Raw genomic sequence first — 25,565 nt, 5'->3', positions numbered from 1 at the left:
CACCCTGTATATTAAAGAAACTACTAAAGACGTAAAAATAGAGAGGAAGTACCGGAAAAGAGATGAAACACTACACTTATGTAATATCGTACGATATTTAGTTTATATATATGTTACCGGCCAAACCTGATTTCAGGAGGCCAAACTTGTTTGTCCTAAGCGCGTTAGGATAAACTAGTATGGCCTAGGCCAAACTAGTTTGTCCTATCGCGCGTAGGCCAAACTAGTTTGTCCTATGCCAAACTGGTTTATCCTGATATAAAGACGCACACTTCAAGCCAAACTAGTTTGGCCTAGGCCAAACTAGTTGATCCTGATATAATAAAGACTCACACTTCAGGATAAACTAATAGGTACGACCTAGTCTAAACCAATTTGGTCGAGTCAAAAGTAATTTAGTGAACATGTAAGGACTTTTAAATGCGGGGAATTCCCAAATCACGTCCCAACAGGGATGACAAAAAAAAATTATACATCGATATATTATTGTATCATAATGATACATCGAATGAAGATATTGATAACATGCTATAAATCAATATATTCTTATATAATTAAATAATATAAAAAATAATAAATAAAAGGATGTTTTTTTCAAAAATTAAAACAAAAGATACACTTACGACTAAAATCGAGTACGAATTAATATTGTTTTCACTAATTTTGAAAAAATGTGACAACTTTGAATTGTCCGCGTCTGTCTGACCATAAACACAACTAATTCGTCATTATATCAGGTAGAATGACAAATAAGGTGTCAAATCAAAGTTTATAATCCAAGGATGGTACTAAAGGTGAGAAATTTGACCTAGGCTGTCTGTCCGTCTTTCCGTACGACCGCGAATATAACTCAATATTATTGTTTGTTTGTTACGAATAATATTATAATTTTAATAAAAATGATTATTTTTCCAAGAACAAAGTATTTTATTTAATTTATAATTTATATTAAGCCGTACTAGTTCGCTGAATTACTTTCGTCTTCTTGGCTTTTTCCCATTATGAGTATAACAGAAAAGTACATAGAGAAATTAAAAATTTATGTAAAGAAGTAAAATTGAGAAAAATATGATTTTCTGAACTTATAAATTAAAATACCCAGATCTACGGGAAGTATCTAATAACAAACAACAAACGACCAATTTATCCCCAAGTGAAAACAAAATAAAAATAATAATAAAGACATTAGAAATAAAAGTACAGAGGGTGATGAAACAACAGCCGAAATGTTAGTAAATAAGTATTGACAGCCAATATTAGATATCCATATGCAGAAATTGTTAAGAGAGGTCACTTTCTTATTCTTCTTTTGGCGATACAACACTTTTTGAGTTCTGACCTGCTTAAAAATATTCTTCCCTTCTACACTGCCTGATGTTCATGGTTTTAATACCTTCTTCTACGTCCTCTATCCATATTCTAATTCTTGTACTCCCTCTTATACTTTTCCTTGAGGTTTCTATCCCTGTATTACTTTCACAGCTCTATTATTCGGTATTCTTTCTAAGTGTCCAAGCCAGTTTAGTCTTTGTGACTTTACGTATTTACCAATGTATGATCTCTGTATTAAAGGGGTGGGGGGTATGGTTTGAAATCAACATATCAAGCACATTTTTGTGAATTTTTTTCGAAGCTATGGTACAATTATTTTATTTTTAAATTAAATAAACATATTAAGTACAATTCAAAGAATACTTAGAAAAAAAATTCAATCCAAAAAATTGAAAAGTAAGCCATTGGTGACAAATTTTGACAGGCAGCTCACAAAAAAATGGATTTTGCGGTGGACATTAGAACTCGTCACTAGATCATACGAGACAAAAAATTCAAAAAGATTTAATTAGCTTATGAGTTTCACCAGGTCACACCGTCGAGTTTTTTTATTTTTAATGATTTTTTTATTTTTGGTATCACTCAGAAATCAAAAAAATCAAATTTTTGTTAAAAATTTTGTGAAAATTAACAGATTTATTATTGTTGAACAAAAAATAAGCAAAAAAAGAACAATATCTCGACGTTGTTACCTTATGAAATGTCTCAAGAAAATCTGTGCAAAATATCAGGAAGATCGGCCGAGTAGTTTTTCAGTTAAATGTCCACCGCATTTGAAAAAGCAGTTTTGAGAAAAATGCGTTTAAAGTTTTGACAACTGTATCTTCATCTTCTTATTTGTCTGCCAAATCGTAAAGTGATGCACATTGGAATATGTTTTTTGAATCGCGGAGTAATTTACAAAAGAGAACGCGAACAGTTGTTTAACGTTTCTCATTACGCTCAAGCGTGCTGGCGCGAAGTCGACAAGGTAGATATATTCAACACGCTGTATCTCTGGTAATTTTACTCCGATTATTTTGACATTTTCAGAAAGTATTCTTGAAGTATGCACTTTTATTTGAAATAATAAACAAAAATTCAATATTTTAAACCATACCCCCCCCCCCTTAAGTAATTTAGCTCGTGGTTCATTTTAGTTCTCCACGTATTATACCATCGTTAAAGTAAGTTAATCCAAATAATATCTTTCTTAATATTTTGCTCTCAAATTCTCAGTTAATTCGACGTGCTTGATTGGTGCTTGAGAAAGTCCACGTTTTGTAGATTCTTAGCTTAGACCCTCGATTCAGTAATTTTCGTTTTTGAGTCTTTCAGAGATTGTTCGTATAAAAGCACTATTACCGCTAAAAATTATTGCTTGTATTTCTTGATTGACGTTGTTTCTATAACTTACTATTGAAACCATTATTTTCGTTGATATTTAGCCCAAATTTGGCATCTCTATAGTTTTTTCGCTCAGCATCCATTTGTTACGGTTGATTATGGCAATATCATACGCATATGTGAGAAGTTCTTGTATTTATACATCCAATTTTCTAATAATTGATTCCAAAGTTAATTAAAAAAAAGGCAATATCAAATGCCTTTGATATGTGATATCAAATACTTGTGTTATTATATCATATTTTTAGTATACCTACCTAGCACTGATACAGTATTTTTACTACAAAAGCGATATTACGTAGGTCAAAATTTTTGACGTAAGAGAACTGTCAAAACATTAGAATTTTTGACCTACGTAATATCGCTTTTGTAGTAAACATACTATATGTATTTTTACTACAAAAGCAAGATTACGTAGGTCAAAATTTCTGACGTAAAAGCACTGCCAAATCATTACAATGTGACGTTTCATCATGGCCACGTTAATGTCATTACTTGTCAGATAATGATGTCAATAAGTTTTCATTTCTTGCCGAAATATATTAATAATACGCCGAAATATTTGGAATGTTAATTAAAGTAAATAAACATCAAGTTTAAAATTGACATTTCTCTAGCATTTCTTACCAGTGTCAACGTGGTATTATAATAAGAAAAACGAAATTGCTATTATATTGAGAATTTTAGAATTATATTAATTAAATAACCAAAAACATTTTTTATTATTTATAATATAAATTTTATGAAACAATCCTTCAAGTTAAATACTCCAGAAAATAATAATTTTATTTAAATATATTAGACAATCGTACGCTACTGATGTGACAGGTCGATGTTGCTACATTTTTACTTCATTTCGTACACAATTTGATTCAAAATATAGCTTTAAAACACTACTGTTTTTATAAGTACCTATATACTATTAAATATAGCTTAATTTAAAAACTATTGTAACTATTGTTGTGTACCTGTTATTTGTGCTTGTATTGAGAAACATATGCCAAATCAAAATGCTTCTTTAATAGATTATTTTGAACCAGAACGAAATAATGGGATTCCCTTTTACCATTAACTGCAGAGAAGTTAAAGAATTTAGATTTCTTAGATTAGGTTTATTAGAAATAAGTAAGATTATTATTAGATTTACAGATCAGAAAGTTTTCTTATGAATTTTAGCGTTTGCAGGACTTAGTTTTAAAAGTATTAAATAATCTGTTTTAATGATTATACCTACACTATGATAATATTGTTATTAATTAATATATTTCGGCAAGTAACGAAAACCAATTGACATCATTAATTAAAATAATATAATTATAGATATTATTTTTATAGTAAACAAAAAAAAAAGAAAAATATCTCTGACAAGTATTGACATAAACGTGGCCATAATGAAAAGTCACATTCTAATGTTTTGACAGTGCTTTTACGTCAGAAATTTTGACCTACGTAATCTTGCTTTTGTAGTAAAAATAATATAATATAATTTCTTTAGCACCATGTGTCCATCCACTTCTCGAATGCCTTATTAACAGCTCGTATACCTAAAGGTTGCAAATTGGTTTGTTTTACTCAAAACATTTTCATTTTTATCTCTAATATATGCATTTATTCTAAAGTCGATCTTTTTGGGCTGACTACATGCTTTCCATTTTCTTTTCTACCAGATGCGCGTGACTTATGTGTTGATGACTATGTATTAATATGTGCATATTAATCTGACTTCACCCTGTATAAAGATATGAAATGGTGGTTGATTCAGCAAAACTTCCAACGCCGCTGTAGAAGTTATTTTTATGGCTTCTGTAATACACAGATACGGTAGCTTTTGTGTATAACTTAGCAGCCTTATAGGGCTTTTCATTCACAGTCATCTGTTTCGAGCTTCTGTCATGTGTCACATAATATTAATATATCTACGATATACGTTATTGGTATATACAATGATACAAACCACAGACGTATGACGTAAATATATTAATATTATGTGACACATGACAGAAGCTCGAAACAAATGACAATCGATGAAAAGCCCTATTGCTCCCATTTGTTGCGTCTTTGTTCACCGCGTCACAGACCCGTGGGTTATCATTGATCTGATAACCCTTACCCTTGTTTAGAACCATCGGGTCATTTTAGGATTAAACCCCCAATTATTATCGCAAATTTTTCTGCATCTTGCCAAGGACAGTAGCTTTCTGTGAGGTTTTCAGTATGTGAGTATTTCATTTAAGCCTATGATCAAAATATACCCCTAGGTATTTTGTTTTTTTATGCCTTGTAATGCTTTTTTTGTAAGGTTTACGATTTGTGTTTTTTTGAGCATTTACTATCAGTATCTCTTGTTTAGACCAGTTATCAACCATAATTAGGGCTGATTTCATTCTCCCAGACACCACCTGGGCAAATTTGCCCCTGATAACGATTGTAATATTGTCAGCGTATCCTAGATAGCAAAAGTCTCTTGTAGACAGATTGTTGAGATCATCTACCAAGGTTGCCCAAAGTAAAAGTGACAGAACTCCTTGAGGACAGCCTCCACCTGCTCTTGCTTTGATGGTGATGGTTGCTTTACCTTACCCATAGTATATTCTACTTATCCTATTCTCCAAGAACGCCCTTATCCATCTGCATATTATCGCAGGTGTGCCTTGTCTACTCATTCCCTTTATTCGTTATTATAAGAATCAGTAGTTAAAGTCATGCAATCTTTGTGTATAGCATAGACATGCGTGGTCGATGTGATTTATGAATTTTAATAAAAAGTTGGAATGATCTAATGATTGTAAAACAATTCTTTTACGGTATAATCGATACACATGTTAAAAAGAAATAATTATTCAGATTTCAATAAAAAATTTACTACGTCATGAAAAATATTTATTGCTGATTATGTAATCAGCTATTATTACCTAGAACCCGGTGATTACCTAAGCAAAGTTAAAAATCGCTATTGCGGTTTTTTGTTATTGTAAATATTTTATTTGAATTTATCTAGTTGATAATGTTGTATAAACCCAAATTATGAAGATTAAAAACAGGTTTTAACTATCTAGGTTATAAAATTTTGCATATACATACTACATGTGATATTTTTTGTTTACATTTATATGTTTATAACTAATGAAGGCGTATGTAATACTTGAAATCTTTTATTTGCATTCTATGTGTTTTCTCATAATAATTATAATTATTAAATTTACATATTATTGACATTTAGTCCATGTGGTGAGACCGCTTCCGTCTGAAAAACATTTCTAATTCGGTTTCTCTGCGGATTCATATTAAAAAATGTCCCCTTTAAACAAATCTGAAGGATGCCGGACGGAATTTTTGGGCAGAAATTGTTTAAACAATTTTTTTAAACAAATACATAAGATCACCTTTTATTGCTCCAAAAAATATATTTTAGGTTTTTTGGGTCATTCTGAACAAGAAAGGTATCTTGTGATTTTTCTCAAAAATTATAGGCGAGTTATAGGCGATTTAAGATCTATAAAATGCGAAAATACGCATTTTCGAGGCTTAAAAACTTATATTTAAATTAGTAATTTTAAGGTTACCAATAACTTGGATTAAAGTTTAAACATTCCTTTTCAAGATTCCGAAGAGTGATCGGGTCTAACTTCAATTTAAACCGTAGTTTTTAATTGTTAATTATGCATGTCCATCCGATTTTTTGGCCGGTGCGGCGCGCACTATTTTCAAAAATCTACTATTTTCTCCCGAAAAATATTTTTTCTGGATTCTTTGGGACATTCTAAATAAAATAAGTTTCTTGGCATTTTTCTCAAAAGTTACTAGTTTTAAAGTTATAAGCGATTTAAAATGCGAAAATGTATTGTTTTTGTCATTTTTCGGATTTTAAATCGCTTATAACTTTAAAACTATTAACTTTTGAGAAAAATGTCAAGAAACTTATTTTATTTAGAATGTTCCAAAGAATCTAGAAAAAATATTTTTCGGGGGAAAACAGGAGATTTTTGAAAATAGTGCGCGCCGCACCTGCAAAAAAACCGGATGGACACGCATAATTAACAATTAAAAAACTATGGTCTAAATTGAAGTTAGACCCGATTACTCTTCGGAATCTTGAAAAGGAATGTTTAAACTTTAATCCAAGTTATTGGTACCCTTAAAAATACTAATTTAAATATGAGTTTTTAAGCCTCGACAATGTGTATTTTCGCATTTTTTTAGATTTTAAATCGCCTATAACTCGAAAACTATAAATTTATGAGAAAAATCACAAGATACCTTTCTTGTTTAGAATGACTCAAAAAATCTAAAAATATATTTTTTGGAGCATAAAAAGGTGATATTATGTATTTGTTTAAAAAAATTGTTTAAACAATTTCTGCCCAAAAATTCCGTCCGGCGCCCTTCAGATTTGTTTAAAGGGGACATTTTTGAATATGAATCCGCAGAGAAACCGAATTAGAAATGTTTTTCAGACGGGAGCGGTCTCACCACATGGACTAATTTAGACTTCCATTCCGAGAATTATTGGAACGGGACTAACTAGAAGTCAAAACTTCAAAAATATTTAATTTTAAAGACGATTCTTGTAATGTATTTCCACAAAAATATCTTCTCTTCTTCTTCAAGCATTTTACATCCACTCCTCAATGAACGTCTCTCCAATGAACATCCACTGTTTGCCTGTAACTGCTCTTATGAATGTAAACTACTCATCCCTTTTAAGATCTTCCCATGCTTCTTGTCGTCCTCCTAGGTCTTCATTCTAGGATTCTCCGTGTGCATCTGTTATCATCATATCTGGCTATGTGACCTGCTCAGCGCCATTTTATTTTTGTAATTTCTTCAGCGATATCTCTGATCTGCTTTCAACGTCTTATTGCGGTGTTAATAATCTTGTCTCTCAGTGATATTATTCCAAGCATGTTTCGTTCCATTGCCCTTTGCTCTGCTTCTAGTTCTTTAGCAGAATTTCTGATAAGGGTTTCAAGCCGTAGATACGAACTGGTAGTATCGACGGCGACGCGACGGGTTACACACCTTTTTCTTTAAGTTTATATGAATACAGGTGTTTGTTAAATGATAGCTTACCGAAAGGGATTCATGCCTGTAGAGTAGGGTGCATCGAAAAAGGCGAAAAAATTTTTTTTTGCGGTGGAAAAGTAATACCTTACAAAAGTTGCCCAATCAACTGTTAAGTATTTTGGTAAAATTTTTTCGAAATTGGAAAATATCTTCTGCCCCCCCCCCCCCAAGACAATTAAAAATTTTGAAAAAATGTTAACAGACGAAAAAAATATTTCGAAACGAAAATGTAATAGCTCACAAAAGTTGCCTAACACACTATTTAGTATTTTAGTAAAATTGCGTTGAAATAAAAAAAAAAGAATGTGTGTGTACTTTGTACGCACGTAAGAAGTTATACTTCTATTATATGATTTCTTAAAAATAAATATACTTTAAACAGTTTGTTTTAATTTTTTTTAACACCAAATTAATTTTGTGCTTACCGCTTTCAAAAAAAAAATAAAAAAAAGTATAGGATTGCTCCGGATTCGAACTTAAGACCTCTCGATCTCTGGCCGAATGCTACACCAAATACGCTACGAGGACTGTGTCTGTATCGGTTCGAACGTACCTAATGACAATTCACGGTACCAAACAGGCAAGGTGAAGTATAATAAATATACAATAAAATGTTTTAATAATACTCATCTTACTCCTGAGGAAGACAAATCCAAAGACACAAAAATTATAATAAATATATTTACTAAAAACACTAATATATATTCTTTTCACACCTTTTCTTGCACTGATATATTTATACATAACTTGAAAGATAGCAACTAAACGCCATACTGTCTGTGTGCGCATGCGCGCAGTATTATGAAATTTTACTCTCAATCGCGCCTAAAGAAGTATAACTTCAAAAATATTTTCTGCCTCCACGGCAACTAAAAATTAGAAACGATACATTAATATGCGAATTTCTTTTGCAAGGGAAATGTAATACCTTATAGAACTTGAATAAATAAATTCGGTTTAAATTGGAAAATATTTTCTGGTTTCACAAGGCAATTAAAAATTTTACTGAAGAAAAGTATACTAAAACTAAAAATTCTTTTTATAACAAAATAGCCTAACTTATCCGTCTCTCTGACGTCACCCAAGTTTTTTAATAATAAAATAAAAAGTACAAAATTAGGTATATAAATATTACAAAAAAATATGGTAAAAGCATTCTATTCGAAGATGTCTTTCGATTTAGCATTAAAGTGAGGCATAGTTTTTCTGGAATCAATTCTAGTTTTTATAAACCCATCCCTCGAATACGCTCCACAAACTGCTAGAGAAGCTTGTGTCACAAGCTTGACACATCGTTCTACACATTGTTTGTGGCAGTGATATTTCTCAATCTCAATGTTAAAAGGGTCTAAGTTAGGATTCTTAAAAAAATCTCGCATATTTTGACTCGAAAAATCTAGAGAATATAGGTGGTCCTTTAACGTGATATTCTTGCTCAAAGTAGTCGTTTGAATCAAAATTTTTATAGGAGAAAGTTTGAAGACCCTCACGTTTTTTGATTTGGTCACTGGCAAACTTCTTTTGATGTCCAAGGGGTAGATCATTTGAATGTCGCAGACACACAAACCACTGAAGCGGTTCTTTACGATGTTCTTCTAACAGCCGTGTTACATCACCCTTGGTACTGTTTTTTACTTGAGCTAAAGTTTTGTCTTTGCGTCGTCGGTAACTTTTTTCTTTTACCGTTGTTCTCACTGATTATATTTGTTTTTGTTTTCCCTATCAATCGAGCTTAGCATAATTTTTCTGGGACCTCTTTGATTTAATAGAAATTCGCGCTCATCCAGAGGCACTTTTTGAGATTTGCTACAAAGACAATTAATCAGAGTGTCACATTTGCATGCTGCAAGATCGAAACGTGTAGTTTTACTTTTGTTCTTAAAGCATTGAATTTTATTTATGTAAAATTCACTGTTTTGCCGGTTCTTAAAAATGGTTTCGTATATTTGTCATGATAGGCTTTTAAAAGCTGAATAATTCTTGTATGTTAAATTATTGGAATTAAAGCCTTTTTCCATATTTCCTCCAATTTAATTGCAACCTGTTCGGCAATACTAGAAAATTCTGGCTCTTCCTTGCTGAGTTTTTATCCTCTTGCAACCACAAAACTTCATCGCTTGTTTGTATTTCGGTAAAACATTTTCAGGTATATTTGGTGGTTGCCCAAAAATGGGGAGGTCTACAGCACATCTTGATTGTCTTCCCCATGGTCCTGGTTTATCTATTTTAAAAATCATTAATTTACAAACAACAATAACAAAGTAAGGCATCGCACCAAACATAAGTGAAAATTACACGCACGGACTCACGAAGCGGGACATTTCAAAGGGGTTGGGGAGACTGAAAAAACAAATAAAACTTTAAATATCGTTTAAATTTGTAATTGACAACATTTTAAGTTTTCTTTAATTGATCTTAGATCGAGTTAGCACATATTTTATTCCAAATAATATAAATTGAAATTTCCATAAAAATCAGATATTTAATAAAATTCAAGGTCGTTGGGGGGGGGGGGGGGCTGCAGAAAATTCGCTTAGAAAAAAAAATTAAAAATACTAATATGCTGAAAAATAACACTATTAGCAACTTTTTCACGCTATTAGATCTAACATTTCTAACTTTTATTTTTTCGATGCCCCCTACTGTAGAGTTCTTCTTTTAATTCTAGCATTTTAATTTGGTTTTCCCAGTTTGATGGCCCAGTACATAATGTTCAATATTTTCTATGCTATGGTTTTGCATTATTATATTTGTCTGATCCTGGCCCATTATTTTTGTTTTACTGTAGTTCATTTTTAGGCCTACCGCTCCGGAAACTTCATTTAATTGTTGTAACATTTCAGTATGTTCTTGGATATTATCTGCTATTTAAACTATGTCATCTGCAAATCTCAAATGCTTTAAGTATGATAAGTCAATGTTTATACCCTTGTTTTTCCATTCTAATTTCTTAAAACTGTCTTTTAGCGCAAGGGTGAATAGTTTGGAAGAAATGGTGTCTCCTTGTCACACTCCCCGTTGTAGTTTTATGAGATTCTTACTTTTGTCCAGCTTAATTTGCACGATGACATCTTCATATATTTTTTTAATGACATTGGTAATCTTGAATATATACGTACGTTTTCTAGAGATTTAAGCAAGCCCATAATTCGATAGAGTCGAATGCTTTTTAAAAATCCACAAAGGCCATATGATTTAAAACGTAATACTCCGTATATTTTTTATAGTGTGCTTGCTTACTCTGTACAAGTGATCTATGGTACTAAAATGTTTTCTGAATCCAGCTTGCTCGATGTGTTGGTAAACGTCGAGCTTATTTGTTGGCGGTTGGTAATGATTTTGGTTAATAATTTATAAATATGTATCGTTTCTTAAATAGTAGGATGACTTCGGAATTGTATCTACCATTCTTGAAGAAGCATTCGTTCATCGATTACTTTATTAAGGTGATACAGTAGCGATCAACAGGTAGCGAAAACGCATTCCAAGATTGCGGCTGTAATTTTGAATATTTTTTCGAGATATTTGGCACACGTATTCGTAATATAATAAAGAATGGCGGTACAGAGCCCAATTTGAAAAATATATTAATATGTGGAAATTACTCTGTAATTAAATACAATAATAAAAAAACGAGCCTGTACCGCCATTAAGAAGAACAAAAAAAAATACACTTTCTTCAAATAAAGTTTTTTATCCGACGCCTAGATTTTGTGTCATTTTGGAACTACTAATGAAATAACAAATTTTAGTAGTTCCAAAATGACACAAAATCTAGGCATCGGATAAAAAAGTTTATTTAAAGAAAGTGTATTTTTTTGTTCTTCTTAATGGCGGTACAGGCTCGTTTTTTAAATATTGTATGTAATTACAGAATAATTTTCACATATTAATATATTTTTCAAATTGGGCTCTGTACCGTCATTCTTTATTATATTACGAATACGTGTGCCAAATATCTCGAAAAAATATTCAAAATTACAGCCGCAATCTTAGAACGCGTTTTCGCTACCTGTTGATCGCTACTGTTTCCTCTTAAATAAAATATTTAATACCTGTTCCGTTTTCTGCCACCAATTTTCAGCATTTCAACCGTAATTTTATTCTCTCCCGCCCGAACATGTATTAGTTTTTAGTTGATTTAGGGCAATTCTTATTTTAGAGTCGGTTATGTTCAGAAAAATATATTTGAGTATATGTAAAACATGTCATAAGAAAATAGTCTCAAAACCATATTCTATTTCCATGTTCTAAGTTCTGATGTCGGCTCCAGACTAACCACAGAAACAGTTAACACGATTTTGAGACGAAAACACCAAAAAATTTCAACAAAAAATAAAGTATTCGGACAAGTATTCGAGTGCATCAGTTTAAATCAAAGGGAAGGGAATAAATTGAAACGGCCGGTATAACAGCAGAATTAGAACTAAAAAACTTCTCTGTTGTTCTAGGAACAAATTAGAAAGCGCAAAGAAGAAGAAGATCGATTAGCAGCCCAGAATGAATTCTTGAACCGATCATTGCGAGGTTCTCGCAAACTCCAAGCTCTCGAGAGTAAACCCCACGGTTCCATCAACGATGCCTTCGAAGACGAGAGCCAGGAATCCTCCAGACCGGGCACGCCATCATCTCCAGCGACAGGAGAAAAGGAAATCGTCCATGTACAGTATGGTAAGTAACAATATTTATTATAAACTTATTATTATAATTATTGTAATATATACAATAAAATCATTTACAAAACATTTATGTATATTCAACCTTGACGTTTTTGATGTAAAGAATTTTATTTACCTTAACGAAAGAAATTAGGTACCGTATAAAATATTTATCATCATTGACCGTTTTGAGTCTACTGCTAAATATAGGCCTTCAGTAAATAGTTCCATTGCATCCTATCTTGAGCACCGTGAATCCAGTTGTGGTGGATGCGCTTGGTGTCGTCCGACCACCTTATTGGAGAATTAGACCAAGAGGCAGCGATGAAATATCTCTTTGAATTTACTAAAGCTAGATTTTTCAGGGTACTGAAAGGGTATCTGAGAGGGTATCAAAGTTGCTTTCCTACGAAGGTAATTAAATCCATTTACTAAGGCTGAAAATCAGTACACACATTCTAAATTAAATATAAATAAAAGTTTATGAAAAAACAAAAGATGTAGATCTTTGAAACACACTCAGTGATCAAAAGATCCACAGGTACTGGTTTGGACGACCACTCGTACGAAAACAAACAAATGAAATAGAGAATGCGGAAAAATCCCCTTACGAACAATTCACACATCCACTACTTCGGGCTGGGAAAAATTTTTTGAATAGAATCGAAGATCCAAACACCAGCTCTTAGAAATGTGTTTCGCCCTCTTCAACCTCTATGGGCTCATCGGTGAAGATGGGAGGTTGAATATCTTCAGACACATTCCAATCAAAAAACAACATTCGAGACCTAGACATAGCAGGAACGTAAATCTACGCCCAACTTGACAATGCCATTCTCAAGTTTTAATTCCCTAATTACTTTAGAGTAAGTAAGATAATGTTTATGAAAAAACAAAAGATGTAGATCTTTGAAACACACTCAGTGATCAAAAGATCCACAGGTACTGGTTTGGACGACCACTCGTACGAAAACAAACAAATCTTCGATTCTATTCAAAAAATTTTTCCCAGCCCGAAGTAGTGGATGTGTGAATTGTTCGTAAGGGGATTTTTCCGCATTCTCTATTTCATTTGTTTGTTTTCGTACGAGTGGTCGTCCAAACCAGTACCTGTGGATCTTTTGATCACTGAGTGTGTTTCAAAGATCTACATCTTTTGTTTTTTCATAAACATTATCTTACTTACTCTAAAGTAATTAGGGAATTAAAACTTGAGAATGACATTGTCAAGTTGGGCGTAGATTTACGTTCCTGCTATGTCTAGGTCTCGAATGTTGTTTTTTGATTGGAATGTGTCTGAAGATATTCAACCTCTCATCTTCACCGATGAGCCCATAGAGGTTGAAGAGGGCGAAACACATTTCTAAGAGCTGGTGTTTGGATCTTCGATTCTATTCAAAAAATTTTTCCCAGCCCGAAGTAGTGGATGTGTGAATTGTTCGTAAGGGGATTTTTCCGCATTCTCTATTTCATTTGTTTATAAATAAAAGTTATTATAGTCGGTCAACTGTATGACGTGACAGAGCCGGTCGGTCGGCCCCAATATTCGATTTAGGAAATGAAGCATTTTGGCTCGCAATTTTTTCGTTCAGCATGGATTTACTTGAAATTTTCACAGAAGGTAGGGAATAGTCCAAGGATCATTGTCTATATCATGCCGCTATCATACGCTAAAACCTTGGTGGTGGTTGCGTTGCCACCCCATCTCGGGGTGGGAATTTTTTATTACATTTTAACCATGTTATTCAATGGAAAAAGTGATTCTAAGAAAAAAATGATTTTTTACATTTTCTTCGTAAAACTAATATTTTTCGAGTTATTCGCGCTTGAAAATAACAGTTTTTCGACAAAAAAAATCGCCTTTTTTAGAGGGTTTTTTGAGAACACCTCGAAAAATATGCATTTAATCAAAAAAACTGTAGATATCAAAATTGTATCTTTTAGTAACACAAACCAAATTCTTTTCCAATAGTATCTTTAAGACCAATACAAACCAAGATACGGCATGTTAAAGGTTAACTTTTTTCGTCAAATGCATAATTTGAAATATTCAAAGCCAAATAATGGAAAAATTTGCATTTTTCGAGGAAAACTTAAATAATCATTTTTCAAGTATACAATTAGACCTTTCAAAAACAATAATAAAAAGTTTCTAGCATGAAAATTAGGCGACTTATAATCAAAAAAAATGTCGGTACCCCCAAGGTTTTAGCGTATGATAGCGGTATGATATAGAAAATGATTCTTGGACTATTCCCTACTTTCTTTGAAAATTTTAAGTAAATCCATGCTGGACGAAAAAATTGCGAGCCAAAATGCTTGATTTCCTCAATCGACTATTGGGGCCGACCAACTGGCTCTGTTCCATCATACAGCTGACCGACTATAATAACTTTTATTTATACTTAATTTAGAATGTGTGTACTGATTTTCAGCCTTCGTAAATGGATTTAATTACCTTCGTAGGAAAGCAACTTTGATACCCTCTCAGTAACCCATGTTCTACGTTTCGCTTGACCGATCGCAGTATGTTTCTCTACACACTCACAGTAATCAACTGTGAAAAATCTAGCTTTAGTAAATTCAAAGAGATTTTTTAGCGCTGCCTCTCCGTCTAAATGTCCTCAATTACAATAAGCATCGTGTCTAGTTCTCCATTCTAAAATGTTCGTGGTCCATCTTCCATCTAGACTCTGGCAACATGTCCTGCCCAGTTCCATTTCAGCGTGGTAATTCTTTCTGCGTCCGTAACACCAGTTTTTCTCCTACCTATTTGATTTGAAACTCTGGCTCTGATGGATATATTCAGCATTGCTCTATGTGGCACTTTTATCTTATTGATTTCTTTTCTGATAATGATTTCTTTTCTGATAAGAGTCAATGTTTCTGCTCCATACGTTAGAACTGGGAGTAGGTACACACTGATCTAACACCTCCCTTTTCAAGCACATGGGAATATCTAATTTACAAGACCTCCCTCAGTTTTTCGTAAACTTCCCGTGTTGGTCCTACTCTCCTGTTAAACTCTGTTGTTTGATTATCTCTTCCTAATTTAATCTCGTAACCTTGATACTTATAGGTATACACTTGTTTAATTTGCGTGCCATTTGTTGAAGTGTTTTGGGCCAGTACAAGATTGGTCATGTATTGTATTTTGGAAAAGTTAATTTTACAACCAACTCGTGTACAAGAGCCCTTAAGGTCTACTTATTTAAAAGAGGAAGACGAAAAGCCCCAGATACAAAGTTTACTATAATTAAACAATTAAAAATAACTGAAATAAGAATAATAAACAATATTTTAAATCTAAGACTTTTCGTTAAAAGAGACTGCTTTCTTGCAGCATCCTAAATTCCCGGCTTTTACAATTTATAAGTACAGAGACGACGAATATAGAAGAAAGCGGAAAGGACACGGTCACGTGTCCACTTTCTTTTCGTCTAGGAAAAGGACCGAAAGACAGTTTCGAATACTCAAAATCTGAGTAAAGATGAAAAATGGAAAAGACAGTTTTTGTTTTTATTTGATTCAGAGTTGGACCACCATCTCCAGACAGCTGTTTCTGCCTCCACAGGCTATATCAATGGAGCTATGTAGTCACAACTCTGAACCAAACACTAACGAAATACCTTACTTAAGGGAATTTACCACGAACGTAATAATTCCACTTTTAAGACGCAAATCAGCGACACCTCTCGTAAAAAGAGGAAGACGAATTAGCTCCATTGATCAAGCAATAAAAACAAAAACTGTCTTCCCTTTTTCTACTTATTCAGTAAAATAAGGTCAGCGCCGAGGTAAAAAAACAGGAAGGTCAGAAAGGCAATGGGAAATACACTTGCGGGAACTACTCATCTCCCAAAAACAAAGGTGAAGGTGCCCGCATCAGAGGCTGGCAACGGTTTCACCTCCAAAGAGGACAGGGACCGACAGTCACCGACGTGATGCTCCTTTTCCCAAGTACTTCCACGGAGGCCACGTCGCAGAAGCACAAGAAGGTACGCAGCGGTGGAAACGCCACTACCCCTTCCTAAAGCTTCGCGGAAGCTGCCTAAACCCTTACGGCAATGTCACTGTCTGATGGAGGAATTGAGCAGAGCAACCTTGTCCACCTCTAACAGCCAAGCAAAAGCAAAAAGCAGTACGACACCTAAGCCATCGGCAAGGACGTCGGTAAAAAGGTAAAAATTATTCAATGCATTCTCCAACAAAAAAAAGTGGCAACGACGACACTGCCGCGGCCTGGATGTAAGGGAGGGTGCAATTGCATTGATCTAAGAACCTTGGATAATTAAGACCAAAATAACTGGCTTTAGCAGTCTAAATGGTCAAATTTTCAGCTTACCAAGCAACCAACAACCGAGAACAGCCATATATCGCCGCCGCCTACGAAAAGTATAACTCCGAAAAATGCCGTTAAGAATAGAACTTTCAATGAACGCCGCGAAAAATATTATTTTCGATTATATGATTGTGAAAATTATAATCCCTAATAAAGTGTTAACGAAAAAATTTATTTTTTGAGGAGTATCAGCAAAAAACATCATTTCTGTTTGTGGGTCTACGAAAATTATAATTACTAAAAACTTCTCAGAAATAATTGTTTTCGTCGGCAGAAACAGAAAGGGAAATAATTGTTTTCGTCGGCATCTATTATGAACTATATCTTTTCGTTATAAATATTTTGGGAGTTATAATCTTCGCGGACACGCATATAAAAAATTGTATCGCCAACACTTATCAAAGAGTTATTATTTTCATTGGAAATGTATTGGAATCACATTAATCATAGGTACCAGTGATATGTGCCCAGAAAAATAGAATGGTTTGTTGACAGTCTCTCTAATATTTCATTTATATATGAAAATATAATGATATTTCTCCAATGCAATGGAAACGGTATATGAAGCAGCTTTAATTTAAATATACATCGTAAAATTTGATATAGCCTGTAACCTGGATGACAGAAAACTTCAATATAACGTCGCCTCAAATAAATTGTCGTGGTCGTTAGACAACCGACCAGTAGATACATTAATTTTCCGTCAATAAATCAGTTTTCAGTTGCATTACACAACGCATCGTGTAGTTAGAGTTGCATAACGTACTCGTACAATTTCAAATGGAAATACATACACCGACCGTCTATTCTAGGTCAACTTACAGAGAGATTTCGATGTTTCATTTGAAATTAAACATAAAAGTCAAGAGCTGAAGTAGTTCAGCATATTTTTTATTATCCCGGTTTTTTATAGCATTTTTCGCCTACCGGTTTCTAGTTTCCAGCTTCATTGGTCATTCCATTCGTCAGGGTGAAGATTCCTTTTCGATATTGCCTTCTGACTGCCGCCTAGGTAGGATTTTTTCGGCCTGCCTCACTTCCTTCTTTCCTTTGGCATCCATTTTAAAATTGTTTTGGCAGCCTGGCGTCGTCCATTCTTTTTATATTGTAGGAATAACGGAAGAGATATGGGATGGCTCTTAACGGGATGTTATTAATATTCTCTTATTAGCTTAGAAACTAACAAAAAGTAGAAAAATCAAATAAGAATATCAAATAAAAAGAAATAAAATATTGGGCGCCACTGGTTTCCTTGTGGGAACCATAAATATACAAGAATAGAAACGTAAAAGAAAAGATAGCTAAATCAAAAATTAAACAAAAACCTAGTCAATACAAAATATATAAAATACTTATGGCGTGACTTACCTATCTATGTCTTTACTAATGCAGATCTTTGTTGTTCTTACGAAACAAGAGAAAGGGAAAAGACAATAATAAATAGTAGGTTGCAGGGAATCAAACAATATTTATTGAAACAAAATAAAATAAAATTAAAAATATCTGTGATCTCTTGCGATTTTACATAAAGAGATCATGTTTACCAAAAAGAAAATGAAAAGTTTACAAAAAAATACCTTGTACTAGTCCTGTATCTTCTCTTGGTTGGTTTTAAGTCCAAGGCACAGTTCATCAATGAATGGTTGTTTCCATAATTTATAGAAAAATTCAGCCTTTATTTCTTAAAACAAATCGGCACTGCTTGAACAAAAATATTGAAGAACTCATTAGTCATTTAGTATATTAAACGGGATCAAAAAATATAAAAGCAACTCCATGCTTTAACTATGATGTCAGAAACTGCTAACACAAAAAAAAATTCTAACTATCTTCTGAAAAATTCCTGGATAAATTCTGACTGCATGTCAGAGAAATTATACCACTAGTGGTGTGATAATATCGACATCCGCCTAACAGTAGCGAACATGCCGGAGTACACGTTGTATGCCGGGCTGAGCTAAGCTACAACGAGCATTAGCCAGTCGGCCGAAGAAACTCAAATTCAACTACATCTTAATCTTCTTGACGGCTCAAACTAGACTTCTCTACAGCTCAAACGTAACTAGTTGACGGCTCAAACTTAACTGAATTTTCGATCTCCCAAACTCAATCTTCAGACACCAAACGCCCCTTCCAAAATCATTTGATTTTCCCATCAATAACCCTCACAACTAATTGCAGACTTAAGGCACTCACTTAATCAAAATCTTAACCAATAGGAGAATGCAAAATACGTTCTGGGTTAAACCCTCTGGCGTAAACCAGAAACAGCTCATCCAATCACCAAGAAGATAAACAAAACCGATTTTAAAAGTTCCTACGACCTTCTTCCCACGAAAAATGCCAAATCAACGAAAAGGACACTTGGACCCGTTGGTAACACTTAGAACCACTTATCTCCATAAGATAAACATTTTCCAGTTTCACAGTCGCCAAAAACACATTAGTGAAAGATTTATAGCTAAAGATCACTTTGGCGGTTTGAAATAACGTAAACACGTGGAGAACTAAAAATTTATTTATTCACGAGAAACACAAGATCGATCTAACACTGTGAGAAACGAAAAAGAATCACAGACGACCTAATCCCACGCAATACACAATACAATTTCTGAAACGGATTTATCCTACAGAGTGAAACGATAGTATTAGGAATTCGAAAACGTTAGCGATTTTTGCACCAGTTACAATATGACCATACGAGATCAATTGTCTCCTTTGAATTTTATCTATGATAGTAGACTTGAGTCCCATGATATATCTGATTTGCTCATTTTGTATTCTTTCAAGCCATGATTTTTTAGTTGATCTGCTCCAGTCAGTGCCGAATTAACCATTAGGCGGACTAGGGGGCCGCCTAGGGCCCGGGCACTTCATGGGGCCCGCGTCCCACACAAATGCATTAATTAATATTTAATTATTTAAGCAGTTATTAAAAAAAATTAAAATGTTAAAAAAATCAAATAGGGCTAACTGAGACAAAAAAGAAATAGCCTAATAAAATAAAAAAAAGTCAAAATGTAAATTCGTACAGGTTAAAACAAATTTTATATCAAAGTTTAGGTGGGTACAAAAGATATTTTCAAGAAAGTATCCAAATCATACAAGGGGATCATTGTTTAAATAATTAAAAAGGGGTCATTTTTGCAAAAAAAATACTTTTTTAACTGCTGAGGTAACTCACTTATTAATGAAGGTCTGTGGGATTCTTTTCTGCAAAGTTGAAGGGTAAATATTTCACATAAACCCCCTATTTATTTAAATAATTGTATATAAAACTTTAAAAACAAATTTGCAAAAAATTATTTTTAGCGTTTTAGATAAGCACTGTAAAATATCTTGTTTTACAGATTAAGTTGCGCTATGTTACCAGTATTAAGTAAAAAAAAATTGGTTGGAAAATATTTAATATTTTTTGAGCTATTGAATTTGTTTATTAAATGTTACTATATTTTCAATTGCAAAAACGCGGTTGTTGCCAAAGAAATATTCACCTGCTTAAGATCTCATTATTTTTATTTTTATGTATATTTTCGACAAATGTATTGATAAATTTAAATTTCAGTTAAACTCCCCCCTAAACTGGCATTTGAAAATTATTCAAATTTGTTTATAATTTGTTTTTTTAGTAACGTCGCGTGGATTAAGTATTTTGAAATTCCGTTTCGATAATTGGGTTCCTGGGAATTTTTTATTAATTAACAAAATTTTTTTGTCGTTTTTTCTTCTTCTTTTTTTTCTTGCAGTTATATTACTACGGGCCCTTTTAGGGCTAAATTTTATTAAGAATATCGAATCTCTAAGTTGTAGATTGTAGACCTAAAAATATTAAGATTTAACTAAAATATCTTAAATAAAATGTGGCTACTTACTGAGTTACAGGGTGTTTTATTTAAAAATTTAAAAATTATTGTTGCCAAGTACTTTAAAACTATTTGACGTATCCTTATCATACTTGACAGAAAGTGTGGCTATTATACACCCTACTAAATTGTGATTAATAAACGTTAGTTGCAGAGGCGTACGACAGGGGATAGTGAATGATTGACCCTTCCCAAATTCTACGCCACTGAGTGAATTACTATTTTAGCGATATTTTTCGATTCTCCAATACTTTGTATGTAAGTAGCTTTATTGGTATCGATAAAGTCATCAGTTTGAGAGATATTGGAAGTTTAAAATGAATGAATGAATGAATCAAAATAACTATGCCGTTTCATTTTTAACATCCAATATCTCGAAAACTAATGACTTAAGCGTTACCAGTAAAGAGTATATTATTTACTTATAAAGTATTGGAGAATCGAAAAATTTCGCTAAAATAGTAATTACCTCAGTGACGTAGAATTTGGGAAGGGTTAACCATTAACTATCCCATGTCGTACGCCTCTGGTAGTAGCTAGAAACTTTTATTTATCACAATTTAGTAGACTGTATAGTACCCACACTTTCTGCCAAGTATGATAAGGATACGTCAAATAGTTTGAAAGTACTTGGTAAAAATAATTTTTAAATTAAAAAAAAAACACCCTGTAACTCAGTAAGTAGTCACATTTTATTTAAGTGATTTTAGACCAATCTTAATATTTTTAGGTATAGAATCTACAACTTAGAGATTCGACATTTTTAATGAAACTTAGCCCTAAAAGGGCCCATAGTAATATAACTCCAAGAAAAAAAAAGAAGAGGAAAAAAAGACAAAAATATTTGTTAATTAGTCAAAAATTACCAGAAACCCAATTATCGAAACAGCATTTCAAAATATTTAATACCCGTGACGTTATTAAAAAAACAAATTATAAACAAATTTGAATAATTTTCAAATGCCATTTTAGGGGGAAGTTTAATTAAAATTTGAATTTATCAATACATTTATCAAAAATATACATAAGAATAAAAATAATAAGATTTAATACAGGTGAATATTTCTTTGGCAACAACCGCGTTTTTGCGATTGAAAATAGAGTAACATTTGATAAACAAATTCCATATCTTAAAAAATATTAAACATTTTTGGACCAATTTTTTTTTGATTTATACTGATAACATAGCGCAACTTCTCCTGTAAAATAAGATATTTTACAGTGCTTATTTAAAACGCTAAAAATAATTTTTTGCAAATTTGTTTTTAAAGTTTTATGTATAATTATTTAAATAAATAGGGGGTCAAATTTAATTTAGTAAGTCTTATGTGACAGATTCACCCTTCAACTTTGCAGAAAATATTAGTATAGACCTTCATTAGTAATTGAATGACCTCAGCAGTTGAAAAAGTATTTTTTTTGCAAAAATGACCCCTTTTTAATTATTTAAACAATGATCCCCTTGTATGATTTGGATACTTTTTTGAAAATATCTTTTGTACCCACCTAAACTTTGATATAAAATTTGTTTCAACCTGTACGAATTTACATTTTGATTTACATGTAGTATAATTTCATTTTACTAGACTAAAAATAGTTAATTTATGATTAACCGACAGAATATCAGAATAATACAACCGACTTTAAGACAAATTAAGCAGTTATCTTCAAAGGCATTTTTATATTCCATGTTCTAATCATTCCCTCAATTTGGTAATCAATATTCAAGCACATTTTGATAAAAGCTGGTAATTATTTTGGTATGGTACGTTTTTTTTTTCAATTTCTACCCACCTATGGGTCTTAGTAGTCCATTTACTCACGGTAAAATATTGCAAAACCTCCGGATTTTAAAGAACCTTTGGATTTGAAACAAGAGCTTGGATTGACATGAAATTTGGTATAAGCATAGCTAACATGTCAAATAAAAAAGTGATATTGTGCCAATGTGTGTTTTTGCTTTTAAAAATATAGCTTTTAAAAAATTGAAAAAAATGGTGTATGTGTTCAGTCTGTAGACCCAGTAGAAGCAGAGTTGTAGCTAATGAAAACTAGGTTCTTATTCGTCGAATTCCAAATCGAGTATTTCAACGTGAAATGACCAAAAATGAAGCACATTTCGGTGAAAACTCATTACAACTTATTTAAATGTTTTAAAAAAGCATTATTCTTGATTTTTAAAAAACTTTCTATCATAAAAAGTAAGCAAGATACGCTCAGAATAAAGTTGATCCCATTTTTTGGGTAAAAAAACTGGTGAAAATACTCCCCTAATTAGCATCCCAAATGAAATTAATCCTTACCGCTTCACAAGCTACTTTACTTATGTATTGTTTATATGCTCTGTAAGTTTTATCGGTATAAAGTGCTTATTTATAAAAGGGCTGTAGTAGAAAGGGCTTGAACAAGTCACTAATCACGAGTGTATGCAATTTTTTTTATTTAGCTTAATGCCTCGACAACTAATGGCCATTGGCATGGTACAGTGGATTTTTCCAATCAGGTACCTAGTGTAGTGGGTAGTGTGTGTGTTGAGTAAATGTCTTGTTACTTAGCAAAGTCGTCATTGTTTTTGCAAAGAGACGCTAATTGTATCCGAACGTCTGCGGTCCCTCCGGTGAGTACCGATCCCACAAGGATAGAAACTATTTTCATTTATTAATTTTTAATAAATGAAAAATTATCTACCCAGGGTATGCAAATTTTCAACAGTCGACCAATTTTTATCTTCCAAAAAAGCAAAAATCAGAAATATTCAGAAAATCAAAACCTATATTTTTTACTCTTTAAGATTTTTGGTACTACCAATAATTTTCAAGTTATTTTGAAAAAAAAAGACATTTTTTTTCAAAATTTCAAAAAATTTGTTTTACTTTAAATCCCAATGTTTTGAAATTATAAGCACTGTGAACCGGTGAAATTTACAGATCATATAATAATATACTTAAATTTTCAAGATTTTTGTGCCAAAAAAAAGGAATTAACATTAGTTTAAGCTTTACTTGCTTAATTTTGATACTTGAAACTTGTTTAAAAAAAAAACAAAAATAAAACTTTTACACTTTAAAAAAGTTGTGATGATTTTTCACAGAAAAGTGCTTCATTTTTTGGTAATTTACGTTGAAATATTTGATTTGGAATTTGTCGAATAAGAATCTACTTTTCATTAGCTCCAGTTCTGCTTATACTGGGTCTACATACTTCATACATACACCATTTTTTAAATTTTGTATACGCTATATTATTTCTAAGAATATTTTTTCGATAAAATACTTAATTTTGGAGTTTGCGAAAAACCGTCTAAAAAGGTGTTTTTCTTTTTGTTGAAAAATGAACATATTCACTCGCAAATAACTCAAAAAGTATTGATTTAGTGAAAAAACTCGATACAACAAAAGTTACTTAGAATTAATCAGTTATCCATTATTTTGAATGTATGTTTTTTCACCCCCGAAGGGGTGGCACTCATACCCAGGGCAAAATCACATATCGACACAATATCCCTTTTTTTCTTTGGCACATTAGCTATGGAATATTAATGAGAAGTTAACGAAATGTAAAAAAAAGAAAAATGATATTTTTTATATTATCGTAATTTATTTTTGGAGTAACTACTTACCAAAACAACATAAATATCTGTAAATTTGTTTTAAGTAAATGGTCGATATAAAGGGGCCTACTTCTTATGGCCGCCTAGGGCCCCATGATGCCTTAAACCGTCACTGGCTCCAGTCAAGTCCATTTTCAATGCAAGTAGGCGTTGTTCCAGGGATTTAATAAGTTGCCATGTTTCGCATCCATAGAGCACTATACTTTTAAAGATTGAGTTAAAGATGAGATGTTTTTTGTTTTTTTTTTAATCCTATTACTCAACTTGTTAGTAAACTAAGGTAATGAAAGACAGCTCAAAATTTGATTTGGTTTCAGAGACCACCACCATCTCTTTACGTACGTTTCATCCTTTAGGAATCCTCAGAATAGCCCATGGTGTGCTCTGAATCGAAAGCAAATTTAACTGTCATGGAAGCAAATTAATAAGAAAGAATTTGCAAAAGGACCCAATACTTAGGACGCTAACCTTTGTCTTTCCTTAGTATCTGGAAAATAGTTATGTTAGTTGTAAGGTGTATATTAGTGTGACCAACTCCAATTGAGTCGAATCCGGGACAAGGCTGAAAAAAAAATACCTGAAATCCGGGACTTTTCAATGAAAATCGGGCCATTTTTTTTTCAGAAGACGATAATTAAAATAAATTTTAAAATACAAGAAACGAAACGTCTGGATCCCGCGTATGAAAAAAAAAGTTGATTAATAGCAAGCTGAAAATTTGTTAATAGCTTAAGGGTGTCTAGTCGGTTAAACTTTGATATATGGGAGCGCTGGAACAGGGGCAGTTTTAATTGTGGAACAGGTTAAAAATTTGGAACGGTCAGACCACGAAAACGGCACATGTATTTTGTCCGACAGAACAGACTTAAACTCTCCGAACAGAAATTAAACTCTCATGCAAAATCAGACTGCTATTTATCACCTGTCACAATTCCTGTCATTTGACATATTCTACATGTTCCACTCATTAAAACGCCCATTTGGTGATAAATAGCAGTCTGATTTTTGCATGAGAGTTTAATCTCTGTTCGGAGAGTTTAAGTCTGTTATCTGACCGTTCCAAATTTTTAACCTGTTCCACAATTAAAACTTCCCCTGTTCCAGTGTTCCCATATATCAAAGTTTGTCCGACTAGACACCCTTAAGCTATTAACAAATTTTTAGTTTGCTATTAATCAACTTTGTTTTCATACGCGGGATCCAGACCTATTACCACGCAAGTTATAAAATGCATGCGTTTTGGATTTGGTATTAGTATTACACTTTAGAAATTGTCAACTTTTTCGTCCCACCAATTCAATTTGATGTGA

General features: G+C 32.6%; 1 protein-coding gene across 3 annotated transcripts in view; it reads left to right on the top strand.

Moving 5' to 3' along the window:
- LOC126885685 (protein PALS1) overlaps window positions 1–25,565 on the top strand; it is a 667,108-nt gene that overhangs the window by 566,970 nt on the left and 74,573 nt on the right. For all 3 annotated transcript variants that reach the window (XM_050652389.1, XM_050652391.1, XM_050652392.1), the window contains one exon: window positions 12,234–12,453. In XM_050652389.1, the coding sequence (XP_050508346.1) occupies window positions 12,234–12,453 (220 nt within the window). The remainder of the gene's footprint in view (window positions 1–12,233; window positions 12,454–25,565) is intronic.

This window comes from Diabrotica virgifera, chromosome 5, assembly GCF_917563875.1.
Source record: "Diabrotica virgifera virgifera chromosome 5, PGI_DIABVI_V3a".
Lineage (NCBI taxonomy): Eukaryota > Metazoa > Arthropoda > Insecta > Coleoptera > Chrysomelidae > Diabrotica > Diabrotica virgifera.
Note: the sequence above shows the minus strand (reverse complement) of the source record. Positions and strands in the feature narration are given on the sequence as shown.